General features: G+C 36.6%; 1 protein-coding gene across 1 annotated transcript; it reads left to right on the forward strand.

The window, feature by feature from the left end:
• Window positions 1-520: 520 nt before the first annotated feature.
• LOC306858152 (nebulin-related-anchoring protein-like) lies at window positions 521-18,364 on the forward strand (the record flags this gene model as incomplete). The annotated part of the gene is given in 44 exon segments (XM_079398551.1): window positions 521-755; window positions 983-1,077; window positions 1,256-1,343; window positions 2,680-2,784; window positions 2,880-2,984; window positions 3,105-3,209; window positions 3,902-4,009; window positions 4,085-4,189; window positions 4,273-4,380; window positions 4,463-4,570; window positions 4,670-4,777; window positions 5,723-5,839; window positions 6,359-6,463; window positions 6,582-6,689; window positions 6,936-7,049; window positions 7,228-7,326; window positions 7,412-7,516; window positions 7,626-7,733; window positions 7,818-7,925; window positions 8,051-8,248; window positions 8,349-8,453; window positions 8,642-8,740; window positions 8,821-8,925; window positions 9,034-9,141; window positions 9,252-9,563; window positions 10,809-10,913; window positions 11,699-11,797; window positions 11,925-12,029; window positions 12,142-12,249; window positions 12,331-12,444; window positions 12,549-12,746; window positions 12,851-12,955; window positions 13,424-13,522; window positions 13,611-13,715; window positions 13,894-14,001; window positions 14,171-14,482; window positions 14,595-14,699; window positions 15,153-15,251; window positions 15,338-15,442; window positions 16,026-16,133; window positions 16,240-16,551; window positions 16,769-16,921; window positions 18,017-18,334; window positions 18,338-18,364. Coding segments are annotated over 44 exon segments (5,583 nt in total). The 5' UTR covers window positions 521-683.
• Between the last annotated feature and the right edge of the window lie 1,297 nt (window positions 18,365-19,661).

The following is a 19,661-nucleotide window of genomic DNA, read 5'->3' on the forward strand; positions in this document are numbered from 1 at the left end:
AAAGAACAAACATTATTATAATATTTTTGTTATTTGTACTAATGCATAATGTAGGAAAAACAAAAAAATAAATGTAAAACTATAATTGTGTAAAAATTTGTAAAATGATGTATTGTCAAACATTTTATATTATTTCATAAAATTATAAAAGGATGCCTAATGACTGCATGTCAGTGGACGTGATTGTCACCATATTTTGAGAATGACTGAATCATATCTAAACGTTATGTAGTATATAACAGCATGAACATTAAAATCTTAATTGAGAAAATGACGGAAAGTCATGAGACCAGAAAGTAAGGCATTTCAGAACGCGTGTAACGATCCAGCCGTGACTTCATTCACCTATTTAGAGCACGTCTGAAGGCTCTGACTAATGTACTCAAAGTGAACAACACTGTGATCACAATTCAGTGACATATCTCTCCTCTTTCAAGTAACTGACAGCTGGTCAACCAATCAGCTGACCGGCAACAGCTAAAGAGGAGTGGAACTCTGCACCCACTGACATGTACTAGACAGGGTCTCAGTCAGAGAACAGATTTAAGTTTAACACAGGACAGAGACTGAGACACAAGTGGGGACAAGGGACCGTCTGGGACACCTTGCTGTCCAGTTCTGACTATTTGTACAAAAGTTGTTTTTATTTTTCTCTTGAGTTTCTGGCTTAATTTGATAAAACTATGAATGTTCAAAAGTGTGCCAGGTGTGGGTTTGTGGTGTACCCAGCGGAGAAGATCAATCTTATTGGTCAGGTAAGTCTTTACGGCATATGTCTCAAAGATCTTACATATTAACATGACAGTACATAGATAATCATAAAGTGTCAATGTATTTTTCGGTTAAGTCTAACCATGTTTTCTATGATGTAAGAAAGACAGATTTCAGGAGAAGCAATTGGAATCAGTTATTTTTAAAATGCACATTTAAAATGCAATTTTCATTTTCTCACTCTGCATGTATGTGTCTATTTATCTTTCAGAATTGGCACAAAGCATGTTTTCACTGTGAGGTCTGTAAGATGGTTCTGACTGCCAATAATTTTATCAGCCATCAGAAAAGGCCGTACTGCCAAGTGTAAGTTTTGGAGTCGTTTTTTTGCTTGAATATAATTTTTAGTAACAATTAAGGCACAATGTTTTAATAAATCAGCATTATTTTCCATTGCTTCATGACTAAAGGCATAATTTATCTTACTGCACAGTTTGGCCATTAAATGTGTTAAATATTGAATTATTTCTCTTATATCTAATAGGCATAATCCAAAGAACAACACTTTCACAAGTGTTTATGAGACTCCTGTCAGTATCAATGCCAAGAAGCAATCTGAAGCAGTCAGTGAGGTGAGGTTTTGTTTACGTCACAGATTTACTGTACATCTGACAAAGTACTATAGTAAATGAACTAAGTTTAAGTCAACATATTTTGGTTTTCTGTAATATTATTTGATGTAGCATTTACAAGTGTGAAGTTGTGAGGTAATGCTGTTAATCTGAGGTGTTTTCATATAGAATATAATGAATATTCAGTAAGGCTTAATGTACAGTCAGCTGATCATTAGTCAAAAATAAACTTATTTTGTGATAATGACCAGTTGACTGTACATTACACCACTTTCAGTACATGGCTTCTTAGCAAATAAATAAATATAATATAATATTAATGTAATATTGTAATAATAATGTACAGTCAGCTGATCGTATTGGAAAATAAACTCCTTCAAATTGACTTTTTTTTGTGATCATGACCAGTTTACTGTACATTACACCATTTTAAATAAATGAATATATAATATATTAAGATCTGAGTTCAAAGTATCTTGTTAGTTTATTGATGGAGACTTTAAAAATAGTTTTGTTTAAATATTTAGAGCTCATAAACTGATTTGAAACACAAGTATGCAGAAAATATTTTTTTTATAAATAAATGATATATTATTGTTTCTTTAAAAAAAAAATTCAGAATCAAGGAAACTTTGCAGTACGACTTTTTAGGCTGCCTGGTAATAAACTAGTGGTGCTCAGTGTATGTACTGTCTGGTATATATTGCTAACTGATTTACAATCAAAAGTATTTAAAGAATTGAACATGGGTTGTTTTGCTGGCAATACCCCCTATTTTATATGAGCTGGGTTAAAGGTCTGTTTTTAGGAGAGCTCAAAGACCCTGGTGACTCTACAGGTTTGGAATGAGAACTGCATCTCTCCAGTTATTTCTGTGGTGTGACATGATATTCTTCTCTGGCCTTCTTTATGTATTTGCTGTTTAAATTTATACCACATGAACATGGCCCACCTCTCTTCCTGTCTTGCTTCCTTTCCCTCTCTCTTCTTCTCTGAATCTGTTTCTGTGGGATCCCAGCTGCCCTCGTCTGTCAGTGGGCTCTAGAGCGGCCTTTATGCAGACTGACAGAATGCAGACTACCATACTTATATTTCACATGTATAATTTAATTTCTTTCCTGAAAAATTACATAAAGACAGTGTGGAAAAACAGCACTTACTAATATCACTGATGTTGCATGTCTCTGAATATGACTTTTTACAGTATGTGATATTCCATAATTCTTCATACATCAGGAATTTCAGAAAGGGGATTTCAGAATCAATCATTACCACATTTATTTTGCTGATAGGAAGCACGCTAACATTTCTCTCCTTATATCTCTCTGGTTTCTAGAATAAATATAGAGAAGAAGGGGAGCGTTTTATGTCCACTTTCCACTATGACATGAGATCAAAAGGAATCGAGCAAGCTCGTAAGGCCAGCCAGCTTGCCAGTCAGGTGAGTGGCCGAAGGAAATAGTACCATAAATCCATTAAGTTTATTTGTGGGCTGTTTTTAACATGTGACCGTTTTTTAAATATTTTTAAAAGCAGCAAGGTTACCAAACTGAATTTGTGGGCCAACAGTCATTTTACTCGGGCAGCGTTACCAGCCAGGAAATTGTACGTGTGACCCAGGCACAGAAGACCATTAGTGACGTGAGTTATCAGATTCAGTCTCAATGGGCAAATGAAAAATGAGGCTCTTGCTTTTTTGCTGCACCTATAATTGGATAAATTATGATGATGTATTACAAAGAGTGGTAATTTGGGCTGCAGGTGGAATATAAACGAGGCCATGAAGTACGTGTGACGCAGTTTACCTCTGTAGCCGACACACCTGAGATGTTACATGCCAAGACTGGAGTATCATTGGCCAGTGATGTAAGGATACATTTCCAAAGTGACCATTTAGACTGAAATCACATACATGGTTTTAAAAATCCAAGAATCTCTATACTTCTTCTGCTATTGTAATCTCTCATAGAAAACTGTGGTAGTAGCAAATTCTTTCTGTCATATATTTATTAACTGTTGATCACAAGTACGGTAATTATTTTATATTATAGTTTAATTATACATTTTAAGTATAGTAAATGTAACATTTTATTATATTATTTTAAAACATAACATTATAGTAATAAGCTTTAGTGTAAAGGCTGAATGTATCTATATCGCTTTTTTCCTGTTGTGTGACACTTCCTCAAGATTTTGTGGTTAATTTTCTCACAATTTTCATACACTGGCCACTGAAGCTAAATACGGAAGTCATACCTCGTTTTTTTCCACAGACATGTCCTGTCTGGGATTCCTAAATTGCCTAAAATGTCCAGGTTTTGGCTTTGTTTTCTTATTGTTTTCATCCTTGCTGAAGGTAATGAATGAAAAGGAGTTTGACCAGAAGTGTGCAGGCGCCAATTTCTGGACATTTTAGGCAATTACAAATTCCCAGCTATAGGACTGTCCAGGATGTTTGGTCACAGAGTCATCTGGAGGCCTTCCTCTTATGCCCGTTTATGTTATTAGTCATTGCACGAGTTTGTTTCTTATCTGTGATGTTATATGTTGATTCAAAGGTGAAATACACGGAAGAATATGAGCAGTCTAAAGGAAAGGGCAGTTTCCCAGCTATGATCACGCCAGGATATGAAATGGCAAAGAAAGCCAATACGCTGGCTAGCAATGTAAGTAAAGTTTAGGTTGCAAAAAGTCCAGTTTCGTTCTCAAAAAGTTGATTATTCCTTTCTTTTTTTATTCAGGTTGAGTATAAAAAAGGCCATGAAGAACGAGTGTCAAAATACACCGCTGTAACGGATACTCCTGATGTGCTTCTAGCTAAAAATCAAGGGAAGATTGTCAGTGATGTAAGTGAATAGAATCTTTAAAATTCTTTGTGGCCGAATAGTATCCATATGTCTTAATTTGTCATCTCCTTCTATAAAAACAGTATGTCTACAATGAGGAATATGAACAGCAGAGGGGCAAAGGCAGTTTTCCTGCGCACTTCACTCCCGGATACCAGGTGGCTAAAAAAGCAGGCGAGATGGCAAGCAAAGTAAGTGTCCAAATGTGTCAATTACATTTGAATGTCAGCTGCATGTGCATGCCAGTTGTAATCTAGTGTTGTTTTTGTGCAGGTGAAATATCAACAGAAATATGAGCAGGAGATTAAGGGCAAGGCCAGCACTGATGCTGGTTCTGCAGAGTTTGCTTTGGCCAAAGAGAATGCAGAACACTTCAGTCAGGTGACACAGTGTTCTTTTGGACATTCAATGCCTTTGCTTTACATCCTATGTGGTTACATCCTCACATATGGTTATACTGAATGTCTCTAATTCCTTTAGCATGCCTATACTGAGGAATATGAACAGCAAAAGGGCAAGGGCAGCTTCCCTGCTATGATTACCCCTGGATACCAGATGGCCAAGAAAGCCCATGACATAGCCAGTGATGTGAGTATCAGCGCATCATCATTGCTGAAGTGGTCTGTCATTTTAGATGTTACACTTTTCACAGTAGGAATTACACAAGTTCTGTCCCAGTCAGGGTTCAGGGTTATTATGGTTAACTAAAATAAAACCATAAAACATTTTTGTTACTTGAAATACAATAAACATTGATTGAAATAAAATATAAAATACTTCAGAGCTAATTAACAAGGCAACATTTCCATTTTCATTTTGTTTAACCTGATGTACTAAAATAACTAAAATTGAAATAAAAATTTATAAAGAAATGCATAAAAATGTATAGACCACAAAAACTGATGAAATTGCAAAAACACTAAACAAAATTACTAAAATTTTAATTAAAATTAATATGAAAGCTGAAACTATAAAAATAAAATGAAATTCAAAATATTACCAAAAACTACAATATATCTCAATGATATTAAAATAACATTGTCAGACTTATTACCATGAACTAAAAATAAAACTATTAATAGCATATTTGCTAACTGAATTTATTCAAATAAATTATAATTATTAGATAAATATATATAAAATTCAAACTAAATAAGTACTAAAATTTTTAATTAACTAAAAATAGAGAAATACAAGCTAATTCAAAATATGAATAAAAACTATAATAGCATATAAATAATGCCAAAATAATCCCAGTTAATGTTTTCTCACCTTGGCCTGTCATCACTAAGTGGAACATGTACATTTTCTCCAATGACTCCCACCGAGAATCCAGTGTTGTCACTCTAGAGGTATCAAAAGGACATATTTAGACACACACTGACTGTCTAAATGACTGATTGTGTATTTTCTCTCATGTCACAGGAATTCATCCTGACAGATCAGGCATCCTGCACAGTAGATTGAGCTCTTTCTGGTATTGTTGTGTTTAAACACCTTTCTCATCCCCCTCTCTCCATGTTTAACCTGCAGCTGAAATATAAGAAGGATTTTAACAAGATGAAGGGATCTTCTGCATACCACACTCTAAACACTGATGACAACTTGACTCTGAATTGTGCACGCAAAATCAACAAGCTTGTGAGCGAGGTGAGCGATTTATGCCCTTGGTCCATTGCCTACATCAGGTGCAGAAGAACAGATGGATGGCATATTCACTTTTGCCCATTAAACATATTTAGAAACAGCATTGATTAGTTAGCTGAAGATTTATAACTTGGCTTACTGAGTACATTTTGGGATGCACACGTGCCAAAAGAGAAAGAGAGGATCAGTGAACTCATCTGCCAGCGGCTCAGCCAGACATAATGTCTCCACACCTGCATTCTCCACATCCCATGAGCACAGCCACCCACAGACATAAACAAAGACAACACACAAACCCAAGGGCCACATCATCATTCTATTTTCACCCTCTCACATGCCACAGTGTATACCTAATGATGCCATAAACAATACCACATTCTCATCCTACCCTGATTTACAAGCAAATGTCAAAAGGGCATATGGTTTTCTGTATGCAGTGCATGAAGTTTACCACAAGTGATAGAGACTTAAAATTCCACAACCTAATTGCCTACGTGACACAGGCATACTCCTGTTATACAGGTTGAATACAAGAAGGACCTTGAGACCACCAAAGGCCACAGCATCAACTACTGTGAGACGCCACAGTTCAAGAATGTGTCAAAGATCGCCAAGTATACCAGTGATGTGAGCTCCTCATCAGTGATATGACTGCAAAGAATGACAACATATTCTATATTTAAGGTGTTGCTGTGCTGGGCACTTGTGTGCAGTCATATGCAAGCTCATTCATTTGTGATTGCAGAATAAATACAAGGAGAATTACACCAATCACATGAAGGGGCACTATGAGGGCGGTGGCATCGATAAGAAGACCATGCATGCCATGAACGTCAGAAAGCTTGCCAGTGATGTAAGATGAAAGCATTTCTGAACATATTATCTCTCATATGTGGTTTTGTTGCTCATCTTTAATTGCATTACATTTGTATAAATTCATACTGTAATAAATTTGTAAAAAGTAAACTACAGAGCATTGTCCAATTTTGAAATAAGTAACTGTTGTAGTAAATAAGTAAATACTAAGATATTTTAGATACATTACTCAATTATATTTATATAGGGTGTTTACATATTCTCTAATACCATTTGATTTCAGATTGCCTACAAATCAGAATATGAGCAGGAGAAGCATGTTCAGAGTGAGTACAACTATCCAGCCACCATCACTCCTTCTTATCAGTCACAGAAGAAACTGGAGCCATTCAAAGATGTAAGTCTATCATTCTTGTTGTGGCTATAAACTTACATTTCATGGCTATTATAACTTTTCTATCAGTAACTGTGCCATCCTGACAGCTTGTAAAGTGCTGCCTCAGCCATATAAATGAGCTTCACACTTGTAAACATGCAGGCTAATCTAAATGGATGTCTTTTATATTCCCACACAGAAAAATTACAGACAGCATATCGACAAGCTGAAATTCAACCAGGTTACAGACACTCCTGAAATTGTGCAAGCCAGAATCAATGCCCATCAGCTCAGCAATGTAAGCATAATTTGTCCGTGTTAATGAGGGTTTAAGTGAATTTAATGCAATATATCTAAGCCTCAATTATAACCTCTCATTCAAGCTGAACTATAAAGCCAACTATGAGAAGACAAAGACACAGTACACATTATCTCAAGATACACCAGAACTTAAAAAGGCCAAAGCCAATGCAGAGCTCGCCAGTGATGTAAGCCTATACTCACATTCCAGAGCCTTGTCACATTGTTTGTCATCCTTATATATAGTTCAGAGTTGTTGATTGTGTTGTTAAGTGTTGTCTTCCTGGATGTTCACAGATCAAATACAAAGAGAACTGGGAGAAGAACAAATCTAAAGCATGTGATATCGGCCTGGACACACTTACATTCAAAGCTGCCAAAGCCTCTCGAGACCTGGCTAGTGATGTAAGAATCAAATGTTCAATGTTAAAATGTAAACATCATTCAAATGAGTTTCCTTGGGTTGATTTGATTTATTGGGCTGCACAGATCAAGTATAAGGAAGCATATGCAAAGAACAAAGACAAAGCCATTGGAATGGATGTGAGTGACTCCAAAACAATGCACTCCCTTCAGGTGGCCAAGCTTAGCAGTGAGGTAAGCCTGAGTACCCAAAGTCAGGTTAAGTTAAACAAAAGTATATTTTCCAAGTATTATGAGTGAGCAATCTCAGATTCTTCAGGCTAAACAAAATAATACAATCACATTTCTTTGCTATATAGGTTACTTATAAAAAGGATTCTAAGGAGACTCAATCCAAGTGCCACCTGCCTCTAGACATGGTGAATCTGAGTCATGCTAAGAAGGCTCAGGCCCTGGCCAGTGATTTGGACTACAGGAAGAAGTTACACGATTATACCGTCTTGCCTGATGACATGAAAGTGCAGCAAGCTAAGAAAGCCTACCAACTGCAGAGTGATGTAAGAAGAAGAAACCATGTCTATTTGCAAGACCAGAGTAGAATGATACACACACTGTACTTTATGCATGCTATATGGATATTTGATTTGGCTTTTTTAGAACAAGTACCGATCAGACCTGACTTGGATGAAAGGAGTCGGATGGGAGGCTGATGGCTGCCTGGATGTAGAACAAGCCAAGAAAGCAGGAGAACTACTCAGTGAGGTTGGTCATTGCAAGATAATCAGTAGATTCCCTACTGATTAAGCTCAACTTGAACTTGAACTTGAACTTGAGCATTTTCATAGGCTTCTTAACTAGCTTTACCACCAAGATTTCTTTGGTCTTCACCAGGAAGACAGTGCTGGACTTCACACGTTTACTCTAACTGTGCATTTTCCACCTCTATACAGAAAAAGTACCGCCAGAAAGTGGACAGTGTGAAATTCACACAAGTGGCAGACACTCCTTCCATCATACATGCTAAGAAGAGCCAGGAGCTGCAGAGTGGGGTAAGATATGATCCATCCGATTGGATATTTATCTCCTCAGTGGATATTTCTGGGATTGATTAGCCTTTTCTTGTACTCAGCTGGCGTACAAAGCAGGCACTGAACAGACAATGCACCAGTACACTATAAGCAAAGATGAGCCTCTCTTCAAACAAGCCAAAGCTAATGCAGAGCTTCTCAGTGAGGTATGAACTGAATCACTTGAACCTGCTTATGTTGCACCAATAACCTACACATAAACTAAGAACCCACTGCCTGTTTTTAATCAGCACATTAAACTGGTGATTTTTCAGAAAGCATATAAGAGTAGCTGGGATGAGCAGAGGGAGAAGGGTTTTGAACTAGGCTTGGACTCACTTTCAATTCTCGCCGCCAAAACAACAAGAGATCTCGCCAGTGATGTGAGTGACCAAACACCCTACTGATGCACATGACTCACAAATAGACACTGGAAGCTCAGGTTTTGTGACTTATAATCTAATGTAACTTTCCTGATATTCCATATATTTAGGTGAAGTACAAGCAAGAATATGAGATGACAAAAGGGAAGATGATTGGCGTGAAGACTGTGTCAGATGATTCTCAGATGGCCCATTCAACCAAGGCTACCAAACTCCATAGTGACCTCAATTACAAGAAAGAGTATGAGGATACCAAGACCAAATACAGTGCCTCACTCGATATGATGAACCTCACCCATGCCAAGAAAGCCCAGGAACTGGCCACTGAGAAAAACTACAAAACCTTCTTACACGAGTACACCATCTTGCCCACTGATATGAAGGTGGAATGGGCCAAGAAAGCCTACGGCCTACAGAGTGATGTAAGAGTTATTCCAGCATTCGGTTTGATGACTTGTAAAGCCAAAACAGGCACAAATGCATGCTGCATACTGCATACAATATAGCCAAGCTTACCTGTGGAGTCCCACAAGGTTCTATTTTTGCTCCCATTTTATTTTCTCTTTATATGCTTCCGTTGGGGCATATTTTTAGGAAACATGGCATTTCCTTCCATTGCTTTGCAGATGATATTCAAATTTACTTACCGTTAAAAAAAGGAGATATAAATGATTTCGAGATCTTGGCAGCCTGTTTGAAAGACTCCACCAACTGGATGTCTACAAATTTCCTGCATCTTAATAAATCAAAAACTGAGATTATTGTATTTGGTCCAGCATCCTCCTCAGTCACTTTAAAAGCAAAGTTCTCTCATTTTAAGTTTGATCTGAAACCACATGTTAAAAATCTGGGCTATATTATAGATAGTCACTTTAAAATGGATAAGCAAGTTAATTCAATTGTTAGGTCTTGCTTTTTCCATCTTCGTTAAATCTAAAAAAATAATTTCTTAATTTTATGGACACAAAAAAGATTATTCATGCTTCAATATGATCACGGCTAGACTATTGTGTAATTCATTTTATCTTGGTATTAGTCATTCTGTTCTTTCACGTTTGCAGTTAGTACAGAACTCCGTTGCGAGGTTATTGATGCGCACACGTAAGCGGGAACACATCACACCAGTACTTGCCTCCCTTCATTGGCTGCCTGTAAGATATAGGATTGATTTTAAAGTACTCATATTTGTTTATCATGCAGTCTATTCATATGTATGCCCCTACGTACCTTTCTGTCCTTATTTCAATTCATCAGCCCTCCAGAACGCTTAGGTCAGCGAATCAAATCCAACTAAAGGTGCCTAGATCTAGACTTAAACATAGGGGTGATAGAGCATTTGAGGTAGCCGGTCCCAATCTTTGGAATAGCTTACCAAAATACATTAGATCCGCACCCACTTATTTTCAAGCATAAACTTAAAGATTACTTTTTTCTATTGCATTTAAATAATGTGTATATTTGTGACCTTTTGTTCTTTCTTCTTTTAACTGTGTGTTAGGGTTATATTTGTTTTTTGTATTGGTATTTGGTTTTATCTTTGAATTGTAAAGCACCTTGGACAATGAACATTGTAATTATATGGTGCTATATAAATAAAAAGACTAAGACTAAGATTTCAGCATGCATACTGTTTGGAATTATGCATCAAAATGTTGTTTTCTTCACAGAAAAAATATCGCTCTGACCTGAACTGGATGAAAGGAGTGGGATGGGAAACCACTGGATCCCTTGATATACAGCAGGCCAGAAAAGCTACAGATTTAGCCAGCGAGGTACAGATCGACCTGAACATGACCAACCATACACACTTAATGTCATAGTTTTTCATCGAACAAGTTCTAAAATCAATTAACTTGAGGAGTCACCAGATTTCTAGATCATCAGCAGGACCCTCTGAAAATGAAAAGTGTACTTAACCACTAGAAGAGCAGTTATGTAATGCTTGCATAGCAAATAGCTGAAGTAATAGGTTATATTTAGCAGGGGAAGGAATAGGAAAGAACTATTTCCTCAATTCATCAGTACCTTTTATAGTTTGTTTAGAACCCATGTTTGAGCAAACATCAGAAAACTATTTTTTTTAAATTACATTTTCAACTAATAATAATTTTTTGAGGTTATTATGCCTTCAGAAATCTGACATTCCTGGCTAAACGAATATAAGCATATGTTTTGTTATTTAATATACTAATTTACCAAATAATTTTTTGTATAAATGTAAACTTGGAGATAAACAGAATGTTTAAAAAAATAAAAAATAATTAAAACAGAGACACTTTATGACATCAAGTGCTGCTTTTAGAATAAATGCCATGACTATTATTAGATGCACTTCACTTTGAGTATAGATGTTATAGATATATAGATGCCTGGGGTTAGCGTTTCCAAGTACACATCTGTTTAAAGGTATTGTGAAATGATTGAACCATATCGTCCTTGAAATGAAAGCCCTTGGGGGCCGTACACCCAAGAGATAGATATGTAAATTCAAAACACACTACATCTCCCAGCACTGACAGCTGATATAAATATTTGCCATGTGTTGTGTTTGTTCTAGAAAAAATACAGACAGGATGTAAGTGCTCTGAAGTTTACCAGCGTGGAGGATACACCAGAGATGGTCCAGGCTAAAATCAGCAGCAAACTGATTCTTGATGTATGTCTTCATTTGATACATACATACATTATTCTTTCTATGAATCTATGCATTGAATTTGGTAAAAGAGATTGGAATTTGTTCATGTATGTGATTGTGAACATGTGAGATATCTTCATGTTGACAGAGATTATACAGAGAGAAAGGGGAGAATGAAATGCACAAATACACACTGAATGGAGATATTCCCGAGCATGTGCAGGCTAAGATCAATGCCATGAACCTCAGTGAGGTGAGAATCCATTACAAACACTGCTGTTCCTGTTTCAGAAACTATTAAACACATGCACAAACAATTGAATTTCCACATTAAACTGCTAAGAGTAGAATTATTTTCTATATAGTCACACTACAAAGAGTCCTGGAGAAAGATCAGAGATGGTGGCTACAAGTTACGCTTGGATGCTATTCCATTCCAAGCAGCCAAATCTTCTGCAGAAATCCTCAGTGATGTGAGTATTTTGTCCACAATAGATGAACTCCAGTTTATTTAGGTTATCTGTCTGTCTAACTGTATAAATGTTTGCCTCCAGCAAAAATACAAGGCACAGTTTGAGAAGACAAAAGGGAAGATGATTGGGCTAAAGGGACTACAGGATGACATAAACATTGCTCACTCTGTGCATGCCACAAATATACAGAGTGATGTGAGTATTCCAGAAGATTGAGCAAGGCTACAGCATTTGGAGTACCACAAATAAGAGTTTAAAAGGTCACGCACAAGTGATTGATCAGCTTTCTATTTCCTTAGCTCAAATACAAAAAGGACTCTTCTAAGGTGCACTCTCAGTTCCATCTACCAATGGATATGTTGGATGTGCTCCATGCTAAGAAGGCTCAGTCTCTGGTCAGCAATCAGGACTATAGACTTACATTGCACAAGTATACAACACTGCCTGATGACCTCAAAGTGCAAGCTGCCAAGAGAGCATATGAACTACAGAGTGATGTAATGGATTATTCAATACTTGCACTACTATTACTAATACTCATTGTTCACAGAATGTCTCTTGAATGTTGAATTCTCTTGAACATATTTTATTTATGCAACAGAAAATCTACCACTCTGATCTGAACTACCTTCGTGGTGCGGCCTGGATTGCCACTGGTGCCCTACAGATTGAGGGATCCAAACGGGCCACAGATCTAATTAGCGAGGTATGATTGCCTATCTAAATATTAACACATTGACCCAGCATTTTCATCTGCATTACTGTTCAAAAGTTTGGGTTCAAGTAGGACAACTACTTGATCATTGAACTACTTTAACATTGACAATAATAAGAAATGTTTCTTAAGCACCAGCAGCATATTCAAATTATTTCGGAAGGATCATGTGACACTGAGTAATGACTGCTGAAATTTCAGCTTTGCCATCACAAGAATAAATTGCATTTTCAAATATTAAAATAGAAAATCTATTTAAATTGCAATAATATTTCACAATATTCCAGTTTTAGCACTTAAAATAAGTACTGATTTAGTACTGATAAAATAAATGCAGGCTTGGTGAGCATAAAAGACTTACAGACTCCAAACTTAGTGGAGTATTTGGAGTATTAGTGTGTATTTTAAATTTGCTTCATATATGTATTTATTATACTGTATGTTTCTTTTGCCTAACAGAAAAAGTATCGCCAGCAGCCCTACTCATTCAAACACACATCCGTCACGGATTCTCCAGATATTGTGCATGCTAAGACCAGTAACAAGATCACTAATGAGGTAGGAGAACATTCCCAATATTGTTTCTGTGTTTTGTGATTTCCAGCGAAACAGGGATTAAAACGTCTTTTGGTCTGATGTTATCTAGCGCTTGTACAAAGAAAAGGGAGAGAACAACAGGCACAACTACACCTTTACTGCCGAGAGACCTGAAATCACCCAGGCCAAGATTAACACTGCTAACTTCAGTGATGTAAGATGAGCCTTCCAAGCCTATTTTAGTGTTTATGGATATTGCTACATCATAAAAAATCCCCTATTTTAAACTTAATTGCTCATTTCAAAGATATTCGAAAGAAGAAGCTATTAAAATGAACCTGCACGCAAGACGCTAGAGAAAAAAAGTTTAAACATGATCTATTTTGCTTCAGGTTAAATACAAGGAGTCATGGCATACGCTCAGAGCTCAGGGTTATAAACTCACCATGAAGGATCTCCCCTTCCAGGCTGCCAAAGCCTCCACCAGCATTGCTAGTGATGTAAGAATACCCTCTCTAAATTTACACACATAAACTTCTATGGTCAAAAACAGCTGTAATAAACTCATGCATTAATATACATAATCATGATGCTAACTTTGTGGTGACATACAGTTCCTGCATGTACACTAGCATCCAGTTCACATGTTCACCTCCTTTGCCCTGGCAGATCCAGTACAAGCACAACCATGTATTGGAGAAAGGCAAGCACATTGGCGCTCACAGTGTTCACGGAGACTCGCATTTAATGCACTGCTTAGAGATGGGACGTCTGCAGAGTGACCAGCATTATCGCAAAGACGCTGCATCTGTTAGTGGCCAGTACCAGCTGCCTCTAGACATGGTGAACCTGGTTCATGCCAAGAAAGCCCAGGCTTTAGCCAGCGACCAGGATTACAAGACTCACATACACTCTTACACAGTCCTACCTGATGATATAAAGGTGCAATGGGCCAAAAAGGCATATGACCTGCAGAGCCAGGTGAGAAATATAATAAAAGATGAACAAGATGGTTGATCTTAATCTTGAGTTTTGGTTCCATAGAAGAGTGACAAAGCAATCACTATTATTTTGTCTTCTTTATCTTTCAAAGAATGTATACAAATCAGATTTGAACTTCATGAAGGGAGTGGCCTGGGACTCAGTAGGTGCGCCCCAGCTGGAGTCGGCAAAGAAAGCTGGAGAGCTCATTAGTGATGTAAGTCACTTACTGTAAATTTAACATCAAATCAAAATTGAGTCTGTTTACCTTGTTAATGCAAGCTCATGGTCTTATTGTGAATTATTCATCCATGCACATTATTCGGAAAGTAAAAAGGCCTCTGTAACCAAAAATCTATCAACTTCACTTTTATGCTGACATCAGTTAGGCCAGACAACACACAGGCTATTGGATAATGTTAATGAAAAGCAGAATTGCTATTTAGCTATTTTAGATCTGGATCTATTCTGGTATGTAATGCCCATTTTTTACACTCCAAGTAATTACCAATGGATAACATACCTTTTTCTTTTAAATACCATGTTTCTCTCATATTAGTAAAGTAAACACTGTATGGTTTCATGTTTTTAGTCGTAATTTTTCTACCATGCTGTTATAAGATCCACATAAAGCATGGTTAATGGGTTTCCTCACCGTTGACTTCTGTAGAAGAAGTATCGTCAACATCCTGACAGTCTGAAGTTCACTCAAGTTGCTGACTCACCTGATATCATCCACGCAAAGAACAGCTACATACAGTGTAGTGAGGTAAACTTCACCCAGCATTCTTATACCAATGTGTGTTGCCAGTAGCTGTTTTGGGTGAGTGAATAACAAGTTTTATCCTGTTTCAGAGAATGTATAAATCTGGAGACTCTGACTCTATGCACAAGTACACATTACCTCCTGATCATCCTGACTTCATCAGAGCAAAGATCAACTCTCAGCAAATTAGCGATGTAAGCCAGCTGTTGATTGGTACTCTTGCAAGATGTATTTAATGTTTATGAAAGAAGTCTCTTTATAAAGCCTTTACTCTTAATGGCTAAATTTATTTGATAAAAAATACAATAAAACAGTAATATTGTGAAATATTATTGCAATTTAAAAACTGTTTTCTATTTTAATATATTTTAAAATATAATTTGTTTTTGTGATTGCAAAGCTGAATTTTCAGAAGCTATTATATAGCTTCAGGTCTGTTTCATATGATCCTTCAGAAATCCCCCAAAAAAATTATGAAGTAAAAACTTGTTTTCAACATTGATAATAATATATGTTTCTTGAGAATATGAGCACCAACTCAGCATATTAGACTGCTTTTTTGAAGGATCATGTGGCACTGAAGAGAAATGGCTGCTGAAAATTTCCCAAGCTTTGCCAATAAATTACATTTTAAAAATATTAAAATAGAAAACAGATTTTTTACATTTTTAAGAGACTTCTTCCAAAAGATCAAAACACATTAAAGATTCCAAACTTTGAATGGTAGTGTACATCCTTAAACATTGTCTATGTCCCTTTTTTACTTTCATTTTGCAGAAAGTGTATAAAAAATCAGGTGAGCAGGTAAAGTGTGCAGGTTACGACCTCAGGTTAGACGCCATTCCCTTCCAGACAGCCAAGGCCTCTAGAGAAATTGCTAGTGATGTAAGTCAAAATCAAAATATTTAATTGCCAAACTGTGAATGATTTTCTTAAATAAAACCCAGCTTTAGAATTGTAATTTAATATATGTTGTACCGTTCCTTCTCAGTTCCGCTACAAGGAGGAATTTGTCAAAGGGAAAGGCCAGCAGGTGGGCCTCCTCAGCGTTGAGGATGACCCCAAGATCAGACACTCACTGGCTGTAGGGAAGCTCCAGAGCAACAACGAGTACAAGAAGCAGTCCCAGGAGACACGATCTCAGTTTAAGATCCATGGCGACCAGCCTGAGTTCCTGCATGCTAAGAAGAGCCAGGCTCAGCTCAGCAACCTCAACTATCGCCAACATTTTCATGACTACACCTGTGATCCTAATCAGCTCAATGTCAAACACGCTAAACAAGCCTACCAGCTGCAGAGCGATGTGAGAACTGGTTTTGGGATTATTCAACGATTTATGATGAACTGTAATGAATGAGTGGCAAATACTTTGCTATTTGCATGTGAAAATATGACATTGCAGTGACTTGCATTGCAGTGACACTTGTGACATGCACCCAAAAAAGGAATTGTTTGCTTGTTGTTACTTATTGTTTTCCTCATGTAGCATGGTTTAATGGTCCTGACCTCTGTGGTTGCAGGTGAACTACAAATCTGATTTGAACTGGATTAAAGGTGTGGGCTGGACCCCACCAGGCTCTCTTAAGGCAGAAATGGCCCGCCGTGCAGCAGAACTGGGCCTTGCTGAAGGAGTAACCACTGACGAGGCTATCGCCAAGTATCAGCAGCTAATGGTGAGACACAACTCTGCATCACAGTCTTATACATTAGCTGAATATATGTAAATATGATTTATTTGCTCTGTTCCATAACCTAGTTAGCTGCCTTGTTAGCATACAGAAAGCTAACTAACCATCATGGAACATAAGTGAGCAGTTTGGAATGCTCTACTTAGGCAGCAACTCCACAAGTTACACAAACAGCACTGTTGATGTGATTTACAACTGATTTCAGTAGAGTGTGGTGTTGGCATGTAGCTAAACTAACAGCACAATACTTTATTAATAATACTGATAAAAATACATAACAGACAAATATTGGATATACTATACATTACGTTTAATTACGCATTTTTTATTGATACTTTTAGTATTGAATGAAATTTAAATTTGCAATGAAATGTACCGACTGATCTTTTCTTCCACATTGTGATGTACATCAGAGTGTAAAATTTTCATTTAGAGGTAAAAAAATTTTAAAAATTAAACATACATGGATTTGTTTTTCACAATACGATCTATAACCAGTGTTATTTTAGTATTATTTATATACTGTAATTTTATAGTAAAAACTTTAGTTTTATATATTTTGATTTAGCTTATAATTTTATATTTTAATTGTAATTGTGTTATGTGTTTGTAATTTTTCTTTTTTTCTTTCTTTCTTTCTTTCTTTCTTTCTTTCTTTCTTTCTTTCTTTCTTTCTTTCTTTCTTTCTTTTTAAACATTACTCTTTAGGTTGAACAACATTTCACAAAAACTTTAAAAGTTTCTTTTTAAATGTAATTTCTCTTACCTCATTAATCATCCTCGTTTTTTTTTTTTTTTTTTACTGAGCTTGTCAGTGTTTTATGTGATTGCCTTTTCCTTTAAGAACATGCCATGTTGCTTCAGAATTTGGCTAAAACAAGGTATCGTATAAGGCATATTATGTTGGCTATGGCCTTCGAGTCAGGAGTGTGCCTTCAAATGCTGCTTCAGTATGCAGCGCACTAGATTTTGGGACAGAGCAATTGTCATACTTTTGACATTTTTACATTTTAACACATTACCAAATTGCCTATATTTTCTCTCCCCCATAATGCATTTCATCATTTTCTTCTGTTTCAGATGCTCCAGAGACAGCAGGAGTTCCAGGAGCAAGAGCAACCCACCACCGAGCAGACGGAGACCACAAAGGAGTTCCAGCAGCCAGGAGTCAATCCTGATGCTATGGAGATCCTCCACGTCAAGAGTAAGAAGACAATTCACACCGCATTCAAGCAGGCCAAGACCACAAAATCCATCGCGTCACAGTCTGTTGCTTCTCACTCAACCACAAGTCAGTCTATCACCAACCAGTCCACCAAGAAACAATCCATTATGAGCCAGTCTCATGCTGATGAATCCACCGCAAGACAGATGAGTGAAAACCGGGCCATCACAGATTAAGCTGCTGTGAAGTCAGGAACAATGTAACCCTGCCATTTCTGTCTTCCTTACTTTTGTTTTTTAAATTTAACTTATGAACATCATGTAGATCCTGGTGCTCTTTGACTGTGTTTTTGATTGATCCATGAATGAAGGATATTTAGATGAAAGACGAATGTGAAAAATGAATGTGAAGAAGGTTATAAGTGAAAAGTGAACATGAAGATGGTTAAAGTAAGTTCAGACAGTAAAGGATGGTTGGTTTTCATTTTATTATGCTTTAATGAATGTGGATATAATTACGAGAAGATATCAAACAAAGCTACAAGTATGGACAGAGTATGAAAAGAATAGCGGTGAGCATGCTATTTTATTATTACAGTAGATATGAAATCATTTTAATTTTTTATTTGCTGGAAATATGATAAGCAAGAATCAATTGTAAAATGTCTGATTACATTTATAACATTTAATTTGTCCCTCTGGTGGATTTGACAGTTGTCTCTGGTGGTTCTGAAATTGTTTTATTGAAGTTACTGGATGTAATTATGCCTATCAAGCTGCACTTTGTGAGAAAGAACTGCAACTCTGCTAGCAGAGTTTAATAGCTGAACTGTAAGTAAATGTGTGAATTATGACATATGATAATAAAAGTTATTTTATGTCCTTCATAAAACATCTTACTTAACTCATCTCACTGAACTTGAGCACTAGAGGGCAGTCACAGACAGTTTTACTGTGTCAAGTCAGTAATAAACTTGTTTGACAGACAGACAGACAGACAGACAGCTAGATAGATAGATAGATAGATAGATAGATAGATAGATAGATAGATAGATAGATAGATAGATAGATAGATAGATAGATAGATAGATAGATAGATAGATAGATAGATAGATAGATAGATAGATAAGTGGATGGATGGATGGATGGATGGATGGATGGATGACTGTAAAAGCTGTAAAATAACAGTATTCCTTCCAGTAGCTCAGCGGGGCCTCACTTTTACTGGAACATAATGAAAATCAGTTTAAAGAAATAAATCATGTTTATTTTCTTGCTTTTGCAATGCAAGTGTTGACCCATAATGCCTAAAGCAGAGGTGCTGAACAACTGTTGTGAAGGAACTGGTGATGGTCAGCCCATAGGGACACTTGCGAAGGCTGATGCGAGTTCACAGCTTTTGGAATTGGTTACTGGAATCTAGGTGGAAAAACCTTTTCAACAGAAAAAAATAGGTCTCGTTATTTCCACTGTATTTTATCATATAGAATAAAAAGAGTTTTCTGGTTAATACATGATGCATGTTTATTTTACCTTCAAGCTGTATTACAGTGATAATTTT

The sequence above is a fragment of the Barbus barbus genome, assembly GCF_936440315.1.
Source record: "Barbus barbus genome assembly, chromosome: 38".
NCBI lineage: Eukaryota > Metazoa > Chordata > Actinopteri > Cypriniformes > Cyprinidae > Barbus > Barbus barbus.